Source organism: Fringilla coelebs (assembly GCF_963513975.1).
Source record: "Fringilla coelebs genome assembly, chromosome: 10".
Taxonomy (NCBI): Eukaryota; Metazoa; Chordata; class Aves; order Passeriformes; family Fringillidae; genus Fringilla; species Fringilla coelebs.
The window spans coordinates 1,582,943-1,608,294 of NC_140036.1; the positions used below are offsets into that span (position 1 = coordinate 1,582,943).

Sequence of the window (25,352 nt, forward strand, 5' to 3'; positions counted from 1 at the left end):
GGGTCTGGTAACCTACTAAACCTTGTGTAGCTGGCAGCTGGGAGGATTTTTAGGGAGTCACTCCACAGGCAGCACCCCCCAACTCCAAGCACTGTACTCCAGGAGCCAGCTGTGCTGCTCTCAGGGCACCAGGGCACCCACAGCTGTGGCAGCAGAGCAGCTTCTGATGGCTGAGAGAGTCCCCCTGTATTTGCTCTTGCTCAGTTCTGAAAAAAAAAAAAAAGAAAAAGAAAAGAAAATGATGGGAATTTCTGTTAACGTGCAGAGCACAGGGACCTCTCTGGCTTTTAGCACATCCCAGGAGCCTTGAAAAGAGAGATGAGAAAAAGTCATTAAGCTTTTTCCTTGTTTCCAGAGCTTATTATCTGCCTTCTTCTTTGACAGCCACTTTTGTGATTCAGCATAGGGCAAGTTTTGACAGCCACTTTTGTGATTCAGCATAGGGCAAGTAGTGCTTGTGTGCACAGCTCCTGCTGTGAGAAATGTATCCTAGGAAATTGGTCACTGACATATCTGTTCAGAAATGTTGCTGTCTCAAAGGGTTAAATCTTATTTTCTCCTGGGTTTTGTTTGTTTGTTTGTTTTTCTTGTTTTTCTTCTCTGCTGTGAGCAGAGGCTCTTCTTCATAACATTCCTGTAGCCTTTGAGCTCTGCTCCAGGATCTTTACCTGCCATGCACCCACCTGCCTGGGCCACAGGGAGAGGGAAGAGGCCAGTGACAGCTCCAACAAGCCAAAGCCCTTCCCTTATTGCTCTGGAGATTCTCACACAGGGAATGCCCCGTTTCTGTACCAGGCTGTCTTTCACACAGACATTACTGACTTCAACATCCTGAGCAATACATTTATTTTGTTTTTTCTTTGCCCTTTTGGTGTTATTTGCCCCCAGTGCTAAATTAAAATATTTTTTACAGTTTGATGACAATTATATTTAGTTTCCAGGTTCTCTGAGACACACAAACCTCTCCCCTGGCATGGAGGACCATGTTACCCCTCAGGTCTCCTGGCTCAACAAGGATCCCAGTGCTGTGCTCACCTGCTCCACCACACCCCATCTTCTGGGGAAGCTGAAAGGCTGGAGAGGAGCACAGACCACAGGTCTGCACTAATTAACACCACGAGAACAGCAGAGAGATCTGAATCCCTGTGTCAGCAGCGTGATCCAGGCTGGGAGACCCAAGCCTGCAGCTCAGGGCCAGTACATCTCTGAGACACAACCCTAAAACTTGAAACAAGAATTACACTGATTTCTGAGAGCAGCAAGAGGAGCGCAGGGAATTCACCCATGCCAGCAGGGAATTCTCCCATCCCGGCAGGGAATTCACCGAACTCGGCAGGGAATTGACCCAGCCCGGCAGGGAATTCACCCAGCTCGGCAGGGAATTGACCCAGCTGAGCAGGGAATTCACCCAGCTCGACAGGGAATTCACCCATCCCGGCAGGGAATTCACCCAGCCCGGTAGGGAATTCACCCAGCCCGGCAGGGAATTCACCTATCCCGGCGGGGAATTCACCCATCCCGGCAGGGAATTCACCCATGCCAGCAGGGAATTCACCCAGCCCGGCAGGGAATTCACCCATCCCATCAGGGAATTCACCCATCCCGGCAGGGAATTCACCTATCCCGGCAGGGAATTCACCTATCCCGGCGGGGAATTCACCCATCCCATCAGGGAATTCACCCATCCCGGCAGGGAATTCACCCAGCCCGGCAGGGAATTCACCCATCCCGGCAGGGAATTCACCCATGCCAGCAGGGAATTCACCCAGCCCGGCGGGAGCGAGGCCAAAGCAGAGCCCATGCACGAGGTGTTTATTTACCTGGAAATCGCCTTCTCCCGGAGCCGCGGCACCGAGCTGCTCTGGCAGTGCCAAGGCCACGCCGGTGCGGGTCACCCTCGGTCCGGCTGTCGCACACCTGGCTTGAGGCCATCGTGTGCCCGCGGCTCATTTCCAGCGCCCAGCCAAGCCATTGCTCCTTTTCCCCAGGGATCCAAGTCCCATCCTACTCGGAGCAGCCCTGTGCCATCTTGTGGCCGTTGCTAAAATCGAGGGAAACGTAACTAAATCGCTTCGGATTCCACATCTGGGGTTAGGTAATTCCTACCCCTTTTTTTTTTTTTTTTGGTTTTTTTTTTTGTTTTTTGTTTTTTTTTTTCAGAGGAGAAAGCAGTTTCACCAGCAGCTGTGCAATTCCAGCCAGATTCCCAGATGATCGAGGAGACAGACATGCTGCACCGTAGCACCTTTTCCCCCAAATGAGTTGGCAAGTCCTTTTGCCACAACAAATTGTAAATGATACAATTTTCCAGGTGATCAAACCAATTTTGCATTATCAAAACGACTTTTTGACACATTTTCAGGGTTTGAAACACCCCACAGCATCCTCCTGGGAAAACTGGCGGCCCACACCTTGGACAGGCAAATTCTTCACTGCATTAAAAACTACCTGGATGGATGCACCTCAAATCCTGTGCCTGGTTCTGGGCCCTTCACTCTTGAAGGGCATGTCCAGAGGAGGGCAACAAAGTTGGTGAAGGGTCTGTTTTTCCATCCTTATTTTTCATCTAAAGTGCAGAGTTTCAGGGGACTGACCTCTTGAGCTACCCTGCCCAGTTACATTCCTAGCCTTCAGAAATGCTGATAAATAACAGCATCATGCTGGACCCTGTCCATCCCCTTAGCAGCCCAGAGGGAAGGCAAGAAGTAGCCAGCTTTCCCAAAGTGCAGGGGTTTTGTTTAAAAAAAAAAACCCTTGATGGTCATTACAAAAAGAGGAGGGATACCAGGCTTCACACTCTCCTTTTCAGTACTAATTGCTCACAGCAACCAAGCTGCAGGAAATTGGACAAATTCACTTTTTATTTGCAAACACAAAGAAAAATTCCCTTGTGAGTAGAACAGTGGGGGTGTTTTTTTTTTCCCTCTTGGGTCAGCACATCAATACATTAAAATGTCTGAGAGTGCTCTCCTTACTGGAGGGTGGGATATGGCCAGAACTTCAATTTTAAGGAACTTCACCTGATAAATACTTTGCTCTGTAGCTGGTTGGCAGCTCAAGCTTCACCTTTCCAGTGCTCTATGAAAGTCTGGATCAGCCCGTGCTGTTCTCAGCTTTACTCTGTGTGAAAAACGCCAATCACTTCTTTTTAAAAATTTTAAAGTTTAATAGTAATAAAATGGTTACAGAAATAGTAATACAGTTCGAGTAATAATAATTTGGACAATTTGGATTAAGACAATATGAGACAATAGAAACAAAGAGTTACAGATGTCTGGGTACCTTTTCTGGGCAGCACAAGCCTGAAAAAGGACCCCTGTTAACAAAGGATTAACCCTTAAAAACAACAGCCTGTTGCATATTCATACACCTCAAACATGATGCATCAATTCCATTCAAACACAGGATTCGGTCTGGTCATGCCACTTTCTTCCTCCTAATCCTGACAGAGCCTTCGAGGCGGGAAGAAGTTCATTACTTCTGATGGGGCAATAAATTCTTTTTCTCTGAAAGATTTAGGTGTCTCCGGTGGCTGCCAGCTCGCTGCAAGTCCTTTCTTTAAAAAAAGTATCCTACATAGCATAGTTTCTATTTTAATATTTTGTTGTAACCCAAAACTATATTTAGCACCCTACTTAAGAGAATTAATACAGCATAACTTTCTAACACAACACATATAATATTCATTTTAATATTTGCGAAAAGCCAATCATAAAATACGCATTTTTCACACTCGGGAAGCGCTGCGTGCCGAGCTGACACTCACAGACAGCCCAGGCGGTGCCTGCGCACAGCCCTCGCTGGCTCTGGCCCGGATTTCCCGCTCCGCTCGGCTTTGCCGCCGCGCCCCGGCTGCACAGCGAGCTCCGGCAGCCCGGCCCGAGCGGGACGCACCGGGGGCAGCGGGCTCCGGCGCGGGGATGCGGGCGGGCGGCGCCGCCTGCGGGGATGGCCGGGACGGCGCCGAGCGGTGCCTGGGCCCCGCGGGGCGGCTGGCGGCCGCCGTGTGCCTGGGCGCCCTGGGCAGCCTGGGCTTCTGCAGCAACCTGCTGGTGCTGCTGCTCTTCTGGCGCTTCCCGGCGCTGCGCTCCCCCATCAACCTGCTGCTGCTCAACATCGCGCTCAGCGACCTGCTGGGCTGCGCGCTGGGCACCCCGCTCGGGCTGGCCGCGGGGAACGCCGCCGCTCCCGGGGCCGCCTGCGCCTGGCACGGCTTCGCCACAGCCCTCTGCGGTGAGTGGGGACGGGGCTGGGGGGCTGCACCGCCGGGAGGGACGGGACAGCCCCGGGGAGGGGACGGGACAGCGCCGGCAGCTCCGGAGAGGGGATGGGATGGGATGGGATGGGATGGGATGGGATGGGATGGGATGGGATGGGATGGGATGGGATGGGATGGGATGGGATGGGATGGGATGGGATGGGATGGGATGGGATGGGATGGGATGGGATGGGATGGGATGGGATGGGATGGGATGGGATGGGATAGCCCCAGCAGCTCCGGGGACGGGACGGGACAGCCCCGGGGGAGGGGATGGGACAGCCCTGGCAGCTCCGGGGACGGGACAGCCCTGGCAGCGCGGGGGAGGGGATGGGACAGCCTCGCATTTCTGGGGAGGGGATGCGATAGCCTCGGCAGCTCCGGGGAGAGAATGGGATAGTCTCGGGAGCTCCGGGGAGAGAACGGGACAGCCTCGGCAGCTCCAGGGGGACAGGGGAGGGCAGAGCCAGCCCGCAGCGGGGGCAGCCGCAGGTGCGGTGCGTTCGTGTCCGGGGAGCGTGGTGGAGCTCGGGCTGCGCCTGGGGAGGGGACACCGGGCACGCCAGGAGCACAGGGCTGGGGGGAAGCTTTCCCAGCTTTGGTGGTTGTTTTGCTGGAAAAAGCCCAGGCAGCGTTAGGTGCGAGTCCTCATTCAGGCTCCTCAACATGTTTCCAGCGGCTGAGGAAGAGCTCTACAAACTTTAAAGGATGAAAACGGGAATGGAATCAGCCTCGTTTAGGTTATGCCGACACCGGCACACATCGATGGGGCTCTCCCCCAGCCAGCATTCCCATGGAGCAGAGGCTTTACCAGCAGAGCATCCCTCTGCCCATCAGAACAGACCTGAACCACTCCAGGAACACAGCTTAGCCTGGCATCCAGGCTACCCACAGCCACTTAGGAGACACTGACACTGCTTGTGCACACTCTATAAAGAGATATTTGCAGCAGCTGTTTGCTGCCATCTCTTTCCCTCATGAAGTTACACAGGGTAAAAAGCCAAATTTGTGCATGTAAAACCTTTACTTGGCAAGGAAAGTTTAGCAGGAGTGTGTCAGCATCCAGCAACATCCCCTTGAAGTTGCCAGCATGGCTTCCACAATGCAGCCCGGGAAGTGTGCCTGGGGGGAAATTGCAAACTCTTAGATCAGCTTTTGAAATGACCTCCTCTCCAGTATTTCTGCATGCTAAAGAAGCCTTTGGTTTGCTGCTGGTGGTTTTGTTGCCCCCTTGGTGTCTGCTGGCAGTACCCCAGCTGCAGGAGACCCATCACTGTCTCTGCAAAGGCTCACCAGCTGCCTGAGCGGGGCACTTGCTGGCACAGGGGCTTCAGGACGTGGGTTTAATCTACAGCTCTTCATTATGCACTGCATGAAATCCTCATGAAACCCTGCAGGGCTGCACTTCCCCAAGAAGGGCTCAGAAGGCTGCACTTCAGAGCTGGCAGAGGAGCACCAGATCAGCTCCACACTTTGGGCAAGTCTAGATATTAATCTTGAATTTTACAGGTGCAGCAAGAACCAAATCTGGTGGAGAAGGCAGGATTTTGCTGCAGCTCACACACACATTTATCCATTCAGACAGGTGTGCTTAATACTTGATGAGCATTTAGAACTGCCTGCTTTGGCTGGATGTGTTTAACCAGCCCCAGCTCCTGGTGAGTGGGGCTGGGCTCTCAGCCCCTCTCACCCTTAGGGGGACACCTCCAGTGCCACTCCTTGTTTCCAAAGCCAGTGCCAGCAGTGTCATCCATAGCTCGAAACATCTTTTTGGGAGGCAGAGCAAAGCCTTCACTCATTGATTTTTTGCTGATACAAGGGTCTGGTTTGACACAGGTATCATCTCTCTCATCTCCCTGGCCGTGCTCTCGTACGAGCGTTGCTGCACCATGACGAGGACAGCAGAGCCTGACACCACCAACTACAGGAAAGCATGGACAGCCATCATCCTGTCCTGGACATACTCCCTGCTCTGGACTGTCCCCCCACTGCTTGGCTGGAGCAGCTATGGGCCAGAAGGAGCAGGGATAACCTGCTCTGTGAACTGGCATTCCAGGGATGCCAACAACACCTCCTACATCATCTGTCTTTTCATCTTTTGCCTCGTAATCCCTTTTGCCATCATTGTCTATTCCTATGGGAAGCTGCTCTGTGCTGTCAGACAGGTAAGTTGATTCCTCAGCTGCCTTTTGAGTGTCACCCCAAACCAGGCCCATGATCCCCATTTTCCACCTTTAGAACTCCTCTGCTGCCAGATGTGCTGCCAGCCCTGGCAATGCCTCTCCTGTGGCTGTCCTGGTGACAGGCTCCAGCCCACCAGGGCTTTGAAAGTCAAACTCAGGTGTGCACAGCTGGAGGGGAGGCCTGGAGGGGCTACCTAGAACAGAGGCTAGACTCTGACTCAGAGAATAAAGGGGGTATTTATGGAAGGCCTTCAACAGCCACACCTTGGGCAGTCACAGCCTCCCAGAGGCTACACCCAGGATGGATAAAAACAGGTGCCAGTTTTTCAGACAATTATAAGTTCCATTTACATATCAGGGGTTAATTCTCCAATTACAGCTTCAGCTAATGAAGTCATTCACCCCCAGTTTGCTCCCCTCTGATTCACTTTTGTTTGTACTTTTTGTTGCCTGAGGCTGTAGGGTGCCCTTGGGTCCCAGGCCCAGAGGGATTTTTTTTTTCTGACCAAAATGTGAAGGCAGTGACTGACACTCTGTATGGAGTTTGGAGTGATGTGCTGATGCAGCACAGAATCTGAAAAATACAAAAGCTGAAATCCTAAGGCATCAGAGCCCCTATGACAGCATCACAGATGAGGGAAATTTGCCAGAGCACTCTAGATACTTCAAATTACTCCTAATTAAAACTAGGAAAGATTTACCTACCTTGATGAGATTGGTCCTAGGATTTAAATCTGCAGGAATGCTGTGGAGAGAGGTGAGCATTATCAGCAGGTCCAGCAGCTGCATGGTCAGTGGAGAGTGTGGGAGCAGGGATTTCTGAAGATCAGTGCTTCTCTTCTGAAAGCAGGAAAGTGAACCCTGCAAAAAAGGCTGCAAGAAAATAGTCATGTATAACCAAGCTGCTGGTGGGATCAGGCAAAGCAGGAAGATGGAACTTAACAAATCCAAACTGTAAAACAGACCCATGGCATGAGGCAGTCCTGGCAAAGCCAGTCCATAAATGACCATCGCTGAATCTTAACTTCTTTCCTGCCAGGGTCAGGATTAAATGTGTGAGATGGAATTTCTTATTTGAACTCAGATGTTTATCATTTCTGATCTATGTCACAGTCTCACAAACCCTGAGTTCTGCAGCACTTCACTCTAAAGAACTAAAAATGGAGCCCCATCTCTCTTTCTATAAGGCCTTTTAAGGATAAACTGTCTAATTAAGAAATGACACCCAAATTATTTTGGCTTTTAACCCATTAACCAACCACCCTTGAGCCGCAATGTGGACTTTTTTATCCAATTACAAAAAACCACCCATACCCATGGAAAAGAAGGTGAAGAAGAAGTAAAGAAGAAGGTGAAGAAGTAGTAAAGAAGGAGCAGCCTCTGCCCTAAAATCTCCATCTTGCTTTATATATATTACTGTATTCTAAACCCTTAAACTCTAAGTTTTCCACCCTGTGATATTACACACTTCTATTCAAACTCCACACTCACAATCCCAGTGTTATCAATCAATTTTGGATGCCTTCTCCATGGCCTCAGGTCAAATGCAGTGTTCTCCTGCCTGGCAGCACAGAAAGTCTGAAATTCTCAGTCACCAGGGTTCTGACAGCCCATGAGCTTTTTTTTGCCAAGATAAGGAATAATAGCTCTAAATATTGCTGCCCCAGTGGAATATGTGGTACCAAACACCATCAGGGCAGCACTGTCAGGCAGCTGGAAGTGCCAGTGCAGAGGTTTTTTCCTCCTGTGTGAAGAAATCCGCCTTGAGCCAGGAGTGATGGAGCAGCACTGGCTGCTGGTGGCACAGAGAGGCTGGAGAGCGTGGCAGCCCCCCTTGGGGAGCAGGCTGGGGACAGGCAGGGTGCTCTCCCAGCACAAAGGGATCATTCACCCCCTAAACACCTCCACACTGGGTCCTTGCACCCTGGCAGCCACCCCAGGCTGGCTCCAGCTCCATCTGTGTTCCCAGAGCTGGCTTGGCTCACCTCGTGCAGTGAGCACCTGAAAGATAAGAGGGAATTAGCTAAAGATCACTCTGTCAGCCACATTTGCAGATGTAAACTTTAATTTAAGCTTGTTATTGCTCAGGGACTTTGGGCAGAAGCAAATTGAATCAGTGGAGATGTTTAAATGCATCCTCATGCACCCCCAGCCCACTGTCTTGTTACAAATCCTTCATTCCCCACAAAAGCCAGCTCAGTCCCCTCTGGCCACCCTGTGCTGGGAGCAGCTGCTTCTCCTGCACCACCATGGACCAGTCTCCTGAGCACAGGCAAGGGCTGGATTTCACAGGACTTTGGTGTTTTTCCATCTTTTAAAGCTAAATATCCTGTTTTAGAGGTGCTGCTTGTTGCAAGGTGCTCCCGGCAGCTGGGGCTGCAGCAGGTCCTGCCTGCAAGAGAGGCTCTCCCTCTCCAAAGTTCCTCCCAGGGCAAGAAACTGCAAGCAAAGCTGCTTTGCTGTGAGGGTTGTGCTGCCTGATGTGTCAGAGGGATCCCCAGAGCTGGGACAGGCTCTGCTGCCCCTGCCCTCTCCAGAGGCAACAGAAAAGCCACATGCACATACTTAAATGGTTGAGATAGAAGGGTAGAATTTTTTTCCCAATTTATTGAAAACAGAGACATGAGTGTCCTGACCCTGTACAACAGAGAATCTCCCATGGAGGAGGGAGCTCTCCTGCCCTGATGTCTTGGTTTGGAAAGACAGGTGCCTGCTAAAAGAGACAGGAGCCTCCCCTGAAATGGAGAATGCAAACCCTCCCCACCCCTCCCAATTGCTGTGAATTTTAAATAAGGGGCTCTCAGGCAAAAAATATGGGAGCAGGAAATAACAGTTCTTTAATAGGGAAAGAAAAAAATAAAATGATAAAATAAAACAATGCAATACACCAGAACAACACTGACAGAGTCAGAACTCAACCTGACACCCTGTGGGTCAGGGTGTTGGCAGCAGTCCAGTTGGAAAAGGGGCTGCAGCCCTCCTGGAGTGTCAGGGGTGGTTCTGTTGGAGCAGGGGGTCCTGTAGGAAAGGGGTGAATTCTTCCTCCACAGATCCGTGGAAGGAGAAGCAGCTGCTGTTCCTCTGGGGAGTCCAGTGGAGAAGAGCTGTGCTGGTGTGTCAGAATCTCCAGATTATATCTGGGTAGGAATGCTTGGCTCCTCCCTCTGGGCGGAGCATCTCACAATGGGATGTTATAGTTCTTATCAGTCATGGGGTGACATTCAATAGCCCCTTATCAGCAGATGTTCCCTGTTGATTATGGTCACTCAGGAAGAGAGATAAGGAGCCTTGCCCACTTGACACCAGACAACTGCCACACAGATGGCAATAGAATACATCTTGCCTTGCAATCTGGAACACAAGGGAAAATAATCTGAAAATCGTTCAGTCTGGAGGGAAATGATCCTTTCTGGAAGGGGGATCTTCCACACAGAGGGAAAGTCAGAACTGGGTGGTGCTGTGGATGCACCTGGGCTCCTTTGGGAAGCCAGGAGGGAGGAGAGGGGCAGGGGCAGAGCCAGATTCTCCCTGCTGCCTCCCATGCCCAGTGCCATGCCTGCTCCTGACCCAGGCTGCTCCCACTGCTTGTGCTGCTGCCCAGGATCCCCCAGGGCAGCAAGGTGCAGAAACAGCAAAATCCCTGGTGTGTGTGAGAGAGAGAGAGGAAAAAAAATGAACAAAAATAAGCTTCACAAGCCAGCTTAATATTTAAGGACCTGAACAACAGATGTCTGTGCTTTTAGTGGGTCCTAAATTATAGGCAGCACTGTGTAAGCCTTTAATAGTGCCTTCAGCTCCTGCCATGGATATCTGCCTGTAAGTGAGATTATCTGCACCACTTACAGGAGTAAAACTGTGCTGGGAGATCAGGTTTGGTTTCAGCCAAGCATAAAAAATTGTATCCTTTCGCTTGACATTTGTGTTTTCATGCTCTGATTTCTGACCTGATTGTCACCACGGGAGATTTGAAGGGATGCTTAAACTCTGGGAGTTCAGTCCAGGCTCCCATTCCCACTGTATTGCTTCAAGGTCACAGTTCCTCAAATTTGAAGAGAACTTTCACCACTAAGAGCAGGTCTGCTTTTCCTCCCATGCCTTGTTTGAGGCCGGCAGGGAATGGCCAGAGGGAAGGGTTTGCTCTGAGCAGTTGAAAATGAGCAGCACAGGAGCTGGGATGATTACAGCACACTGCCAACAATGAATCTGAATTCTGAAAACAACCCAGCCAGCAGAAACAGTGCACATGGACCCCCAAAGCCAGCTCTGGAAATGCAAACCATCAAGGGGCTGCCAAAAAATGCAGCTTAGAATTTCTGCTAGGAGCAGGACTTGGTACCAGCACTGGGCTCACCCCGAGCTTAGGGATGTCCTGAAGGGTGAAAGGCTTTCCCAGCTGTGGGGTCCCAGCTGTGGGGGTCCCAGCTGTGGGGTCCCAGCTGTGGGGGTCCCAGCTGTGGGGTCCCAGCTGTGGGGTCCCAGCTGTGGTTTCTCTGGGTCTGCACTGAAGGCACTCCAGACTGTATTTCATGGTGGGACTCAGGTGTTTATTATTCCTTATCAGTAAAACAGTCTCACTGCTGGCAGTTCTGCAGCTTTTCATCAGAAGGCACAAAATGCCCAACAATCTCTTGGTACAAGGGCTCCTAAGACTAAACTGTCCAACTAAGAGCTGACACCTGGATTATTTCCCTTTTACCCCAATAACTGACCCCACAGAGTCCCCAGTGCAGACTTTTCTGCCCAGTTACAAAATGCCACCCAAACCCATGGAGAAGGAGGAAGAAGCAGCATGAAGAAGGAACCCAGGACAACACCCTGTGCCCTCCATCCTGCTTCCATCCACAGCATCCTAAAAACCCCAAACCCTCAATTTCTCCCCCAGTGACACACCCACACTGCTCTCTATAATCTATTGCACACTTCTGTGGGTTCCAGTCTGTCTTGGAGTCTGGGAAACTTTCTCCATGAGTGAGGGTCAGAGTCAGTGCTGCCCTGGGGGTCAGGGCACCCAGAGCAGACAGAGGAATATTCCCAGTGCCCTGGGTTTGCACACCCTGGCCCTTGCTGTGTTTCAACACTTTGCCCACCCCAGCAGTGGTGTGCACAGATGCCCAGTAAGGACCTGTTTATTGGCAGTGAAAAGAGAGAGACAGGGACTCAGTGGGATGGTCAAAAAATCTGAATTTATTGTGAAGTACAACTGCTTATATACTATTTTAGGGAGGCTAGTAATGTTTTGCTACAATGATTGGGTTAAAAATCCCACTAACAAATTTATGCATTTTAAACATCTCTTGCTTGCAGAAGTCTGATGTAATTTTCTTTTTCCAGTAAACCTGTCTGATTGAATCTTCTTGCAATCTTGATTAAATCCTCAAACTTCTGTTTGCTCTTGCCAAGGCCTCCTGTTATCAAATCCCTTATGCTAAGCAGGTCCAAAGTCCATCATCTGTCTGTGTGTCCCAGGACCTGTCAGGACAAACCCCCTGGTCAGGGTCAGCATCCCAGACTGCAGTTGGGAACACGTTGACAGCAGCACACAGGCACAACCCATGAGCCCTGCAGCACACAACCATGGAGGTAAACCATTCTGCTCCCTGCTTTTGGAGCAGCATGTGCAACCCTAAAACCGCTTGCTGGAAGCAGAGAAATCATTCTGTGAGCACAGGGGTTAGGCAGTCGTTAGCCAGAGCCATTGACAAGTCCTCTCACATGACTTGTCACAGTGCAAACTCAATCGATCCCAGCTTTGGGGCACTGTGTTACACTGTGGGGGGATTTTTCCCTTTAATTCACAGACAAATGAATCTGAGGGCCTGCCTTCAAATTACTCAGCCAAGCAGATCAGTGCAAGGCTCAATATTCTGCTTTTTTGCACAGCCTCCTGCCTTGAGTCACATCAGGCTAAATCTGCCCTGCAGCAGTCACAGGCAGGGCAGGAAAAGCCATGGATTCCACCTGGTCCCTCCAGTGTTATGGAAAAGACAAAAAAGTGCAGCAAGGAGGCCTTTGATGTGTTCCACGTCCATTTCCTTCTGTCAATTAGCAAGTGCAGCAGCTTCCAGTGCAGGAAACAGCTTGGTCCAGGAGAAACTGGGGGAGAGCAGCTCTGTGTTCCAGCAGTTCCCTTGCTGGCAGGACGGGGAAAGGGTGATCCCTCTGCTCCTCCAGCATCCCTCTGGACAGCCTGAACAGCAACCTGAGGCTGAACTGGGCAGACACATTCCCAAAGGCAGGAATATGACAGCTGGAACATCTCAGCCACCAGGGAAGAGAAAATCAGTCTTGAGACAGCAGAGCCCAGAGAGCTGCAGAGACCAGGCAGGGAAGAGGGAAATCACCTCGGGTCAATCCACCCACGCTCAGGAAAAGCAAGGAATTGGCTTTCCTGGCTGCAGCTGAGTTCAGCCCCAGGGAAAATGTGGTGGGGATGTTCCTGTATTTCCCCTCTTGGACAGCAGCAGGAGCTCTGCCCATTCAGGATGCTCGTGGTTGTCTCTGCCCAGAGCTGCAGGACGGGCTCTTCCTTCTGGGGGCAGTGGAGGATCTGATCCCTACCTGTGATGCCTTGTGGGGACTCCCTAAAAGCAGAGGCCAGACAGAATTAAGGCAATAAAAATCAGTTCTATTTGTTCAAAGGCCTTCAGATACATTTTGGGCAGATGAAGCCCCCCAGGGGCTACACCCAAAACTGGACCATGGCTCACAGGTTTGCACACTTTGATAAGTTTGGTCCATTTGCATATTGGGGGTTCATCTTCCAATTAGACGTTCAGGTAATGAAATCATTAACCCTAAGTTTGCCCCCCCCAACTCACTTTTATTTTACATTTCTTGGGGCCTGAGGCAGTGAGGTGTCCTTGGTTCCCAGGCCTGGAGAGGAATTGTTGTGTCTGCCCAAAATGTGAAAGCAGCAGCTCACACTGTGTGTGGAGTTTAGAGTTATGCACTAAAGAACTGCAGGGTTACAAATACATGGAAAATATAAAAGCTAAAATCCCAAGGCATCATGTGGATACAAAAAACACAGGTGCAAGGAGGGCCAGAGCCCAGGTGCTGCTCTGGAACAACAGGCAATTCTTCCCTCCTCTGGGATACTGGGATTCCCTGGAGGATTTTCCCAAAGAGGGGCTCTGCCTGTCCAGAGAGCTGCAGGGGAAAAAACCTCTGCTGGCTGTGCCACAGCCTGATCTGTCCAGCAGCACTCACCCACCTGTGAGCACACTGAGGATTTTTCTGGTTGAAAACAAGGCAGCTGTGATTTTTTTTTTTTTCTCCTGTAGTGCCAGTGTTTTCCCTCAGGTGATTCCAAACCTTGGAAGTGTCAGAGCAGTGGGGGAGGCAGAGCCTGGCAGGGACAGCAGAGCAGCCCTGCCCTGCAGGCTGAGCCCCACTGCCCCCCTCCCTCTGGATTGTCATAAATTTGAAATTAAGGGATCTCAGGCAAAGATATGTGAGTAGGAATATCAGTTCTTTATTGGGAAAAAAATTAAAAGAAAATATAAAAATAAAAATGCAGTGATACAAAATTACACTGCCAGAGTGAGACCCTGCCCTGTCCCCTGTGTGTCAGGGTGGGGGCACAGCCCCATCCCAGGGGGGCTCAGCCCTCCTGCAGTGCCAGCTGTGGCTCTGCTGCAGCAGGATCCTGCACAAGGGGGGAGTTTTCCTCTGCAGCTCCAGGGCTGCTGGAGATGGGCCTGCTCTCCCTCTGGGAATGCAGGGCAGGAGAAAGCTGCTCCTCTGGGAATGCAGGGGGCAAAGGCTGCTGTGCTGTTCCAGGGCAGATTGTATCCAGGTAGGAATGCTTGGCTCCTGCCCTGGGCACAGCATCTCCCCATGGGATGGTGGAATTTGATCAGCCCTGCAGGGACACATTTGTCATCTGGTTCCCTTTCACAGCACAGCCAAGTGAGGTGGAGCTCTGCACAGCCTTCCAAAAGCAAAGAGAAGCTCAGGGCAACCCAAACTGTGCAGAGACAAAGGTAAAACAGCACAGGAAAAAGGCAGGGGGAAAGGAAATGTGTGGCTAGGAAAATCAGTAATTTATGTGGATTTGTCAAGCCTGAGTGATACTGCTAAGAAAATGAATCCACAAAGACCAGAGGTTTATGTCCAAAAAAGAGACAGAGGAGCCCTTTCTGGCTTTATTCCAATAAAGGGAGAGGCCATGGGGGATTCCCCTGGGGTCTCTCAAACTTTTGGAGGACACAGCCTCCTTTTTATCCCAATTTCCAGCCACATTTCCCTCTCTCTTTGTCCATTGGCTGAGGTACTTGAGAGGTTCAGACTTCCTGTGGCAACTGTCCATTGGATTAGAAAGTTCTGTATTGCCTTGTAATGAAGAACTTGTGACTGCTTTGAGCTATGGGGGACTGCTTGCTCCTCTAAAACCTCACAGCCTCTGAGACTGATGTTTATCTGAGCAATAAATCACAGCCCCAAACTAGCCCCATCCCTTTAATTAATGCAGTGACGATAATAATAAAGACAAAATGGAACTAAAAGCTCACAGCACCATTCAGCAGCATCACTTTTACAGAGCTCTTTGCCTTGCCCACCTCCAGAGGGTGATCTGCTGCCAGGCACAGCCCACAGCTACAGGGTACAGCCAAGTCTCCATCTGCTGATGGGGTGCAGCAACATCTCGAGGTTGATGGGTTTGATTTTGTTGTGCAGAAGTTTTCTGCATGTGTGCCAGATATGAACATCTCAGGTTTGCTTGGCTGACCAGGGGAGCCTTGTAGTCAAAAGCAAAAAATGCTTCAAGGAGAGTTACAGAAGTGGGAGGATATTCAAAATTTCTTGTGCAAATCCAGGGCACTGGGAATATTCCCCTGTCTGCTCTGGGTGCCCTGACCCCCAGGGCAGCACTGACTCTGACCCTCACTCATGGAGAAAGCTTCCCAGACTCCAAGATAGACTGGAACCCACAGAAGTGTGCAATAGATTCTAGAGAGCAGTGTGGGTGTGTCACTGGGGGAGAAATTGAGGGTTTGGGGTTTTTAGGATGTTGTGGATGGAAGCAGGATGGAGGGCACAGGGTGTTGTCCTGGGTTCCTTCTTCATGCTTCTTCTTCCTCCTTCTCCCTGGGTTTGGGTGGCATTTTGTAACTGGGCAGAAAAGTCTGCACTGTGGCTCTGTGGGATCAGTTATTGGGTTAAAAGGGAAATAATCCAGGTGTCAGTTCTTAACTGGACAGTTTAGTCTTAGGAGCCCTTGGAACAAGAGATTGTTGGGCATTTTGTGCCTTCTGATGAAAAACTGCAGAACTCCCAGCAGTGAGACTGTTTTACTGATAAGGAATAATAAACACCTGAGTCCCACCATGAAATACTGTCTGGAGTGCCTTCAGTGCAGACCCAGAGAAACCACAGCTGGGACCCTGGCCACTGGGGTATTTTGCCCAATTTCTGACCTCATAGGATGAAAATAATAATGTCCTGCTGCTGGCAAGGAAGTGGAAACCTTTCCTTGCTTACCCATGAAGCCATTCCCTGGCATCAGCAGTCTGAAGCCTGCAAGCTTTTCTCTTTTATTTAGGAAAGGATAAAACCCTTCAAACATCAAGAAGGTGATGGCTGGTGGAGTTGGCTGAGCAGGGAGCCCTGCCCAGCTGGAACAGGCAGCAGCAGCAGCAGCAGCAGCAGCAGCAGAGGTCCCCCGTGGGCTCTGAGCTGGAGCAGTGCCCCAGAGCAGCTGTTCCTCCCCCTGCAGCAGGGTTGCAGATGTGCAGACACTGCCCAGCTCCCTGGGACCCCAGCCCTGCTCAGGGTAATTACAGGGAATTCCCTCCAGAGCCCTCCTGCCATCCCAGCCTCACAGCTGCCTGGCTTCCAGCTAGAAGGCACCAGTAAAACATTTGTCCTCTCTGGCCTTATCTGAAGGAAGAGGTGGTTGGGGTTCATTTTCTGGAATTGATGGAAATCAACAGAACCAAAGGGAGATTTTGGTTTTCCTTGAGGTGCTCCACAGGCAAACCCTCACCCACCACCTCCCCAGGTGTTTCCTGACATGGGGGGGACAGGAGAGCCTCAGGAAGGCACAGAGGAGCTGGGATTTGTGGGGATGCAGAGCGGGGGTTTGTGGGGATGCAGAGCTGGGATTGTGGGGATGCAGAGCTGGGATTGTGGGGATGCAGAGCTGGAGTTTGTGGGGATGCAGAGCTGGGATTGGGGGGATGCAGAGCTGGGATTGTGGGGATGCAGAGCTGGGATTGGGGGGATGCAGAACTGTGATTGGGGGGATGCAGAGCTGGGGTCTGTGTGGGGATGCAGAGCTGGGATTGTGGGGATGCAGAGCTGGGATTGGGGGGATGCAGAGCTGGGGTTTGGGGGGGTGCAGAGCTGGGATTGGGGGGATGCAGAGCTGGGATTGGGGGGATGCAGAGCTGGGTTTTTGGGGATGCAGAGCTGGGATTGGGGGGATGCAGAGCTGGGTTTGTGGGGATGCAGAATTGGGGTTTGTGTGGGGCTGCAGAGCTGGGGTTTGTGTGGGGATGCAGAGCTGGGGTTTGTGGGGATGCAGAGCTGGGGTTTGTGGGGATGCAGAGCTGGGATTGTGGGGATGCAGAGCTGGGATTGTGTGGGGATGCAGAGCTGGGATTGTGTGGGGATGCAGAGCTGGGGTTTGGGGGGATGCAGAGCTGGGGTTTGGGGGGATGCAGAGCTGGGGTTTGGGGGGATGCAGAGCTGGGATTGTGGGGATGCAGAGCTGGGATTGTGGGGATGCAGAGCTGGGATTGGGGGGATGCAGAGCTGGGGTTTGAGGGGATGCAGAGCTGGGTTTGGGGGGATGCAGAGCTGGGGTTTGGGGGGATGCAGAGCCCTGGCAGCTGGTGCTGATGCCTCCCAGTGCCTCTCCTCAGGAGCCTCACAAACCAGGCACTCATGATGCAAACTCAGCCCCTCTCTGGGCTCCAGCCCTGCTCCCACCCCAGCCCAGCTGTCTGGACCTCATCACACAGCCTGGGTGAAGTTTTATACCAAGGTGGGGCAGACTCTCAAAAAATCCACACCCAGGGAATGTGCAGTGCAAAATTCTTATCAGCTCCAGAGATACAATGGAAGAAGATAAATGTGAGCTTTTGTCTGAGATGGTTGTGAATAAATCTGAGCTACTGATGCCTGTGGGTGGCTCTGAGTGAAATATTCACTTCTTGCTAATGGAAATATTTTGATTAACAACTTTATTTGCCTAGCAGCTAATACCACTTTTTTTTTCCTTTTAAATCACAGACAAGTGTCATAAAAGATTTCATTTGCACATTAACAAGATATTTATAAAGTACTTGGTATTTGAGTTCCCTCAGCAGGCAATTACAGATATGTTCTATTTTTTGAACAGTTTTGGTTAGGCTTTTTAATTAGTCTCAAGGTGACTTCCAACACTCAAATACATCCTGAGGGGTTCCCCATAAAACTGCTTGTAATAATTAGTTCCTTGTGCTTACTGCAGCACTTCTGAGTGCAGGCATGGCACAGCAGCCCTGAAAGGTCTGGTGTTCCAAGCACACAGACAACAGCAAAGCATGCCAGCAGTGTTTAATGCAGTGGGCTTTACTCCCAGCTGGGTGTGAGGAGGAGCAAACTGGGGGTACATGGCTTCATTACCTCAAGCTGGAATTGTCAGATGAACCCCCAATGTGCAGATGGCCCAAACTTATAAAAGTGTGCAAACCTGTGACCTGTTTGGGTGCAGCCCCTGGGAGGCTTCGTCTGCCCTAAATGTACCTGAAGGCCCTTCAATAAATAGAACTGATTTTATTTCCTTAACTTTGTCTGGCCTCTGGTTTTAGGTAGTCCCCAAAAGGCATCACAGCCCCAGCTGTCAGGGACACACTCAGCACTCACCACCCCAGCCCTGCCCTTAGTGCAGCCACCCCAGGAGCTCCCAGGGGTGGGAAACAGTAAAAGAAAGAAGATTTGCAGAAAGCTGGGAAAGCAGATCTCCGAAACAGAAAGAGCAGAGAAACTAAAAATCAGCTGCAAAGTCTGGAGGCAGAGAAAGTTACAATAGTACAGCAAGCAAGGACATGAAACAATAGCTGGAGTCTTAGGCTTAGCTGAGATAGACCTTAAGACTGAAGGAAAATATGCTTAGCAAGATGGTAGAAGGTTTAAACTTAATAATGGAGTATTGTGCATTGTTAATAGAAAGCAGACAAGCCAGCATTGTGTGAAGCAGGTGTCTGTGTGCTTTCAGTAATTAGCTAGAACAACTGTCTGTGAGCTTTAGCCTAGACAGGTTTCAGGATGCTCTGGAACAAAGCCATCCTTGGCTGCTGCTGGCTGCAGGGGAGCTTTGCCCTCTGCCCACTGTCTCAACCACATCCCAAAGCTGATGCTGCAGTTCAGCCCGAGGAAGGTCCCCGAGCAGGGCTGTCCTGTGTGTGTCACCCCAGGTCCCCAGCAGGGCTGTCCTGTGTGTGACACCCCAGGTCCCCAGCAGGGCTGTCCTGTGTGTGACACCCCAGGTCCCCCAGCAGGGCTGTCCTGTGTGTGACACCCCAGGTCCCCCAGCAGGGCTGTCCTGTGTGTGACACCCCAGGTCCCCCAGCAGGGCTGTCCTGTGTGTGTCACCCCCAGGTCCCCCAGCAGGGCTGACCCCCCGTGCTCTGTGCCCAGGTGAGCAGCCTGCCGCGGGGCCGGGGCCGGGAGCAGCGCGTCCTGCTGATGGTGATGGTGATGGTGCTGTGCTTCCTCCTCTGCTGGCTGCCCTACGCAGCTGTGGCACTCCTGGCCACCTTTGGGCAGCCTGGGCTCGTCAGCCCTGCAGCCAGCATCGTGCCAGCCCTCCTTGCCAAGAGCAGCACTGTCTACAACCCCATCATCTACGTGTTCCTGAACAAACAGGTCAGTGAAATGCCTTCCTTCCTTCCTTCCTTCCTTCCTTCCTTCCTTCCTTCCTTCCTTCCTTCCTTCCTTTGGATTCCACCTGTGCAAGGAGTGACAAAATAGCCAGGGCAGATTGGCACTGTCATATTTGCTGAAAAACCCCTTCACCAGGATTTTTCTCCTGAGAAGCCTCAGCAAAGAAATGTAAACAACAATTATCCGCTTGGAATGTGGGCTGGAGGTTGCTTACCAACAGGAGCATCTTTGATTGATGCCATGTGAATTGTTTTTAATTAATGACCAATCCCAGTCCAGCTGTGTTGGGACTCTGGTCTGTCACAGGTTTTTTATTATCATTTCTCCTTTCTCTTTCTTTAGCATAGTTTTAGAATTAATATATAATATAATATAATATAATATAATATAATATAATATAATATAATATAATATAATATAATATAATATAATATAATATAATATAATATAATATAATATAATATAATATAATATAATATAATATAATATAATATAATATAATATAATATAATATAATATAATATAATATAATATAATATAATATAATATAATATAATATAATATAATATAATATAATATAATATAATATAATATAACACAATACAATATAATATTATATAATACAACACAATACAATATAATATTATATAATACAACACAATACAATATAATATTATATAATATTATATTATTATAAATCAGCCTTCTGAGAACTTGGAGCCAATTCTCATCTCTCACCTCATCCAACACCACAATAATTAATAGCCACGGGAGATAAAGAGAGCATCAGTGACATCACCCAGATCCATGAGAGGGAAGCTCTGAAAAAGGGCTCCAAGGAGCAAATCTAGTCAACAAATCTGCACTTTTGGCAGTTGGACAAACTGCTCCCCACATGTGCAAATAGCAAAGGATAAGTCCTTCCTTTCCATTGCCCAATTCAGCAAAAAGAGAAGAAATCCATGTTCTGACAAGAGTGGAAGCACCAGGAATCGTCTGGGGTGACTCAGATATGTGAGTTTTGTGAGGATGTGAGCCCTGGCACAGGGGCTGACAGTAAAAGTGGAGATGAGCAGAGATCCACAGAGGAAAACAGAGAGCATCAGAGCTCCTCCAGTCCCTCAGCCAGCTCCACCAGCCCCTGTGCTCAGGCACATTCCACTGATCCTTGCATTGCTGGGATCACAGCAGGTGCATCTTTTGTTTCTCTGGGTCCAGCAAGTTGTCCACTTGAAATGATTTCTGGAAGCTGTTAGATAGTAAATTGCTCACTCTCTCTTGGAAACAAATGATGATGGTAAAAGATTGATTTAAGTCTGGCTTAAATTAGCTGTGGGTGTTTTTGGTGGGACATGAGAAATTGCCAGGGAGTGAAAGTTTCCATGACACCATCCATCATCTCCTCAGCATCCCCCAGCTCCACTCAGTGCCACAAACAGCCCAGGGGGTGCAGTCCCTTCTCTGCAGAATTCCCTGACATCTTCCCTGGGATAGGAGCCCTTCTCTCCCTTCTCCTCTCTAATTCAGCCTTTGCCTGAACTCTCTGATGGAGCCTCCTGCAATGTGGGGGAGCTGCTGCCATCCCCTGCCAGGGAAATCCCAACACACACAGGTACCTCTGCCTCCCTCCAGGCACCCCAGCCCTGCTCACACCCAGAGAGGAGCTCAGAGCCCCCAGGCTCACCTGAACCTGTGCATGGCACTCCAAAACAACACAGACAGGAGTTTTCTACAGGCAATTCTAAATTAATCTTTTTACTAAATAGCTTGCTGACACAAACAGCAGCTAGACACAAATTAAACTGGGTTTGTCCACGCCAGACTCCTGAAGTTCACCATAAACCTTTACTCCCAGTGCTCCCCACATTTTGTTTGTGGAGGTTTTGGTTTGGGGTTTTGCTTCAATTCCACTTGGCTGGCATTGCTCAGTTGGTGTTTTAGCAGCAGTCAGTGCCCAGGGTTCTCCTCAGTGCAGAATGAGAAGTCAATAGTCTGGGTTTCCCTGCACTCAGGATGCTGCAGCCACACAGGAGTGCCAGGCACAGGGAAGCAGGAGGTGTTGGTCACCCAAAAAACCACATTCAACACCAACAGCACCCCTGAGGCTGTGGGAATCTGTGGGAGATGCCCTGACAGCTCACACAGCTGACACTGCCCTCTAATTCTGGGCTGTTCCTAAAACAATTCGGTATCCAGGCTCCCCCCCTGCTCTGGTAAATGCTCAGAAATCTCTAATCAGGCTGGATAAAATCTGAGAGCAGGCCAGATAAAATAACATTGACATGCAGGAAATGCATCCAGGCAAGGACCAGGTGAAGGTTAAACAGATTGAGGAGACTCTCCAGGGTAACAGGAATTCCCTGGGGCCTGGGCAGCTGCAGAAAGGTACCTGGGAAGAGCCAGGAGAGCTTCACCATGAGGGAAGGGGCAAAGCAAAAACTAGAGAATAGACAGAACTGCCCATGAGTTTTGAGACTGCTTAATATTTCCATGCTCAGTGGTGAGAGGCTGATGAAAAATTTATGACTATCACAAAGTAAGTTTTTAATCCTGAGAAAATGCAGTTTCTCCCTGAAAAAAAGGAACCTCAGCTGATGCAAAAATTTGAGTAAAAATTTTAAAAAGCCACTTTCCCCAGCAAGCAAGGCTGATGATGAAAATCCAGCATGATTTTTCTCTTGGCTGTTGATAACAAGAGTCAGAGCTCATTGCTAGCAGCTGTGTTGTACAAAGAATTACCAGTAATGTTGTTTTGGACTCCTGAGTGCAGAGATCACTTACCAGCCTTTGACCCTGCAGCCTTAGGGAGGCCATGCACACAATCCACACCACCTAAAACACCTGTTTTTTCAGCTACAGGCAGTTTCCTTGTGTTCCTTCCTCATGCTTTGCACATTCCCTCTTGTTCTGCCACACAACTGAAGAAATCCCTCCAGTTATGGATATTGAACCAACCCTCCCGAGAGCTCAAACCAAGTTTTCATCTCTTCCCTGGTCAAACCCAAACCAAAGCAGCCAGCATCAGTTCCATTGGTGGTTCAATCAATTCAATCCATCCCACACTCTGAGCAATGGATGCATGCACACCCTGAGTGCTCCCAGAACCCCTGAGCCACAGCAGGGGACAGATCCTGCAGGCTGGAGAGGCTTCAGCCCCTTCTGTTCTCTGCATATTTGTGATCAATAAGACACAGGAGAGCTGTTGGAGGCCTGTCACCTGGAATTCTCTCTCCCAGGATTTTTCCTGGAGAAGCACAGAGAGAAGAGGAGAAAACAATTCTTGTCTCTATTCTCTGCTCCTGTTGTTCTTGCACGTGTGGAATGTGTGATGGAGATTGTTCACCTGGAGGGATTTGACAGCTGGATTCTGCTGAGGATTGTTTTGTTTCCTTGGCCAGCTGGGTCAAAGCTGTGTCCTGGGTTTTTCTTTAGTATCTTTTGTATAGTGTAGTATCTCTTTAGTATAGTTATGATAACGTATTAATGTAATGCAGTATAGCTTAATAAAGCAATTGTTCAGCACTCTGGATCATGGAGTCAGATGCCAGTCAGGGGTTCCCTGCATTCCACAGACATGTTTTATTTGACAAAGCATTTCAACCTCCAGTACCAAATATTATCACACCCATGTTGTTCCAGAGCTATCCCAGGAACTTTATTAATTAATCATGAGATAAAGCCTATTATATAAAACCTGAGCTGCATGAAACTCCTGCTGACTCGCTGTTCTCTCTGTGTGCCAGTTTCACAGGTGCTTTGTGGAGCTCCTGAGGTGCAACAAATCCCCCCAGAGCTCCTTGCCCAGGCTGAAAAAGCAGCACCAAACCCCAGGTTCTGAAGAGCTTCTGCCAAAGCCCAGCCAAGCCCAAAGGAGAGATCCAGAGCCTGGGGCTGCAGGAGGGCTCCAAGAAATGAGCTGCATGTGAGGAGAGGGGGCAGAAGGCTCTGCAGGAGGGAATGGTCAGCCTGCAGATGGTCCCTCTCTGCCTGGCTTGGATTCAGCTCCTCCAAAAAGTCTCATGTTGCTTTTCAGTACAAACCTGAACAGCTCATGATGAACTATGCAGTTACAGGGTAAAGCTCTACTAAAATTTAAAATTTAAAATTTAAAGTGCATGTATTGGTTATGTTTCAAACTTCAGAAGTTGCAGCTGAAGCTTAGGAAAATGTGTATTTTAGGCACTTTTCTTTTTAATTGTCAGCTTACAAAGTTAGTGCACCAAAAGATAAAACTTCCTCCAGCACTGGGTGAAGAAGCAGCTCAGAACACACAGCACTCAGCTGGGCAAAGCCCCTGTCTCTGGGAATCCCTGGATTCCCACTTGGTGGCATTAGGGACAGAGCAGAGTGATCCCAGCCCTTGGGCAGGGGGCTCTGAGGGCACCAAGGGCCAGCCAGGGAGGCTGAGAGCTGCAGGGCAGCCCTGGGCAGCAGAGGGACAGAGCTGGGGAACAATTCTGCTTGAATAATTCTGCTGGAACAATTCTGCTGGAACAATTCTGCTGAAATAATTCTGCTGAAACAAATAATTCTGCTGAAACAAACAATTCTGCTGAAACAATTCTGCTGGAACAATTCTGCTTAAATAATTCTGCTTAAATAATTCTGCTAAAATAATTCTGCTGAACCAATTCTGCTTTCACTCAGAACTGTCCCTGTGACCCCCAGGATCCCTCTTCAGGATCCTCCTCCTGGGCATCTTTGGGGAGGGAGGGAGGGAGGGACAGTGGTGCCTCCTACAAACAGAAAAGCATTGGAAATCCCCAGAAGTGCAGCTGGAGGAAGAATTATAAACAACAAACAAACAAACAAAGAGGGAACAACCTCCTTCCTCATCAACTCTGAGCAGAATCTCAATATTTTGATAATTTTTCATCCCAGATTGGAAGGAAAACATGAAATGGCACCATTCTGTGGAGAGTCACTCTTCCATTCCCAAACTACACAGGAATGCCTTCTCTCAGAGGAGTTCACACAGAAGCAAATCCACAGCCCTGCCAATACAGCTGTCAAAAACTTGTACCACAGTGCTGTAATTACCATAATTAGCCAGCACAGGAGGCTGGGGGAGTGAACATTGTGCATATCATTACCAGGGTACCTGTTCCAAAAGGATATTTTTGATTTTTCAGATGATCAAAGCTGTTTTTGTCTTCCAGGGATGTGGGTTTATTTTTTTCTTTGCAGTATTAACAACAGCTTCCTTGTAGTCACAACATTATTTCACAACCTATTTATTTTTTTTTAATCCCTAAACCACAATTGTTCTAATAACCTAAATAAGACCAAATGTTTTAAAATGCAGAAGCCATGAATTGAGGTTTTTACTGAGGTGATATAAGTGGATGAAATCTAAGCAATAGATGCACTTACTGCTAAGCAATACTAATCAATTATTTATTCCCAAGCACATATTTTTAAAGAGTAGTTTGTTATTTTCAGATTAGAAAGCATGCCAGGAATTTTTCAGTTCATCTTTTCCCTTGATATTGTTAAATTCCAGTATGAATTTCTACATTAATAATAGGATTGCAGCTCTGTGACTGGTGGGTTTTGTACATGCAAGGATTTGTTCTTAGAGCATACAAATCTGGTGTTGGTAGGTGTTTTGGAGGCTTTAAATAATTCATGGTTTGTGATACAAATGTGTGTTTTCAACACAAATTGTTGGTTTCTGTTCCATTAACCCTGCAACCTGCTGCAAACACCACCTGAGAGCAGCTTGTGACTGCCCTGCTTGGAAACATGCAGGATGTTGTAGCTGTAAATAAAAATATTCTCCTGTGGTACCTCTCCAGCCTCATCTCCTGAGCAGCTCAGCAGCACAGCCCTCACACCATTCCCACCTTTGGCACCCAAGGGACAGCAGCTGCCCCTGAGCTCAGCTGCCCAGCAGCTCCTCTGGCCAAATTGGTGGATAACACCATCCAGGAGACACCAGTGATACAAAAAACACTCAGAAAAGGCTGTACACACACAGCAGCACAAGCAAAACAACACCACAATCCCCAGAATTCAATTTACACCTTGACTTGAAA

At 49.3% G+C, this 25,352-nt stretch overlaps 1 protein-coding gene across 1 annotated transcript; it reads left to right on the forward strand.

Annotated features, from left to right (window-relative positions):
• Positions 1 to 1,799: 1,799 nt before the first annotated feature.
• On the forward strand, positions 1,800 to 23,392 carry LOC311157327 (pinopsin-like; the record flags this gene model as incomplete). The annotated part of the gene is made up of 7 exons (XM_084211964.1): positions 1,800 to 1,884; positions 2,161 to 2,238; positions 3,742 to 4,233; positions 6,095 to 6,423; positions 19,069 to 19,296; positions 23,058 to 23,236; positions 23,317 to 23,392. 7 exons carry the CDS (start codon positions 1,800 to 1,802, stop codon positions 23,390 to 23,392), a joined length of 1,467 nt encoding a protein of 488 aa, XP_084068090.1.
• Positions 23,393 to 25,352: the final 1,960 nt, after the last annotated feature.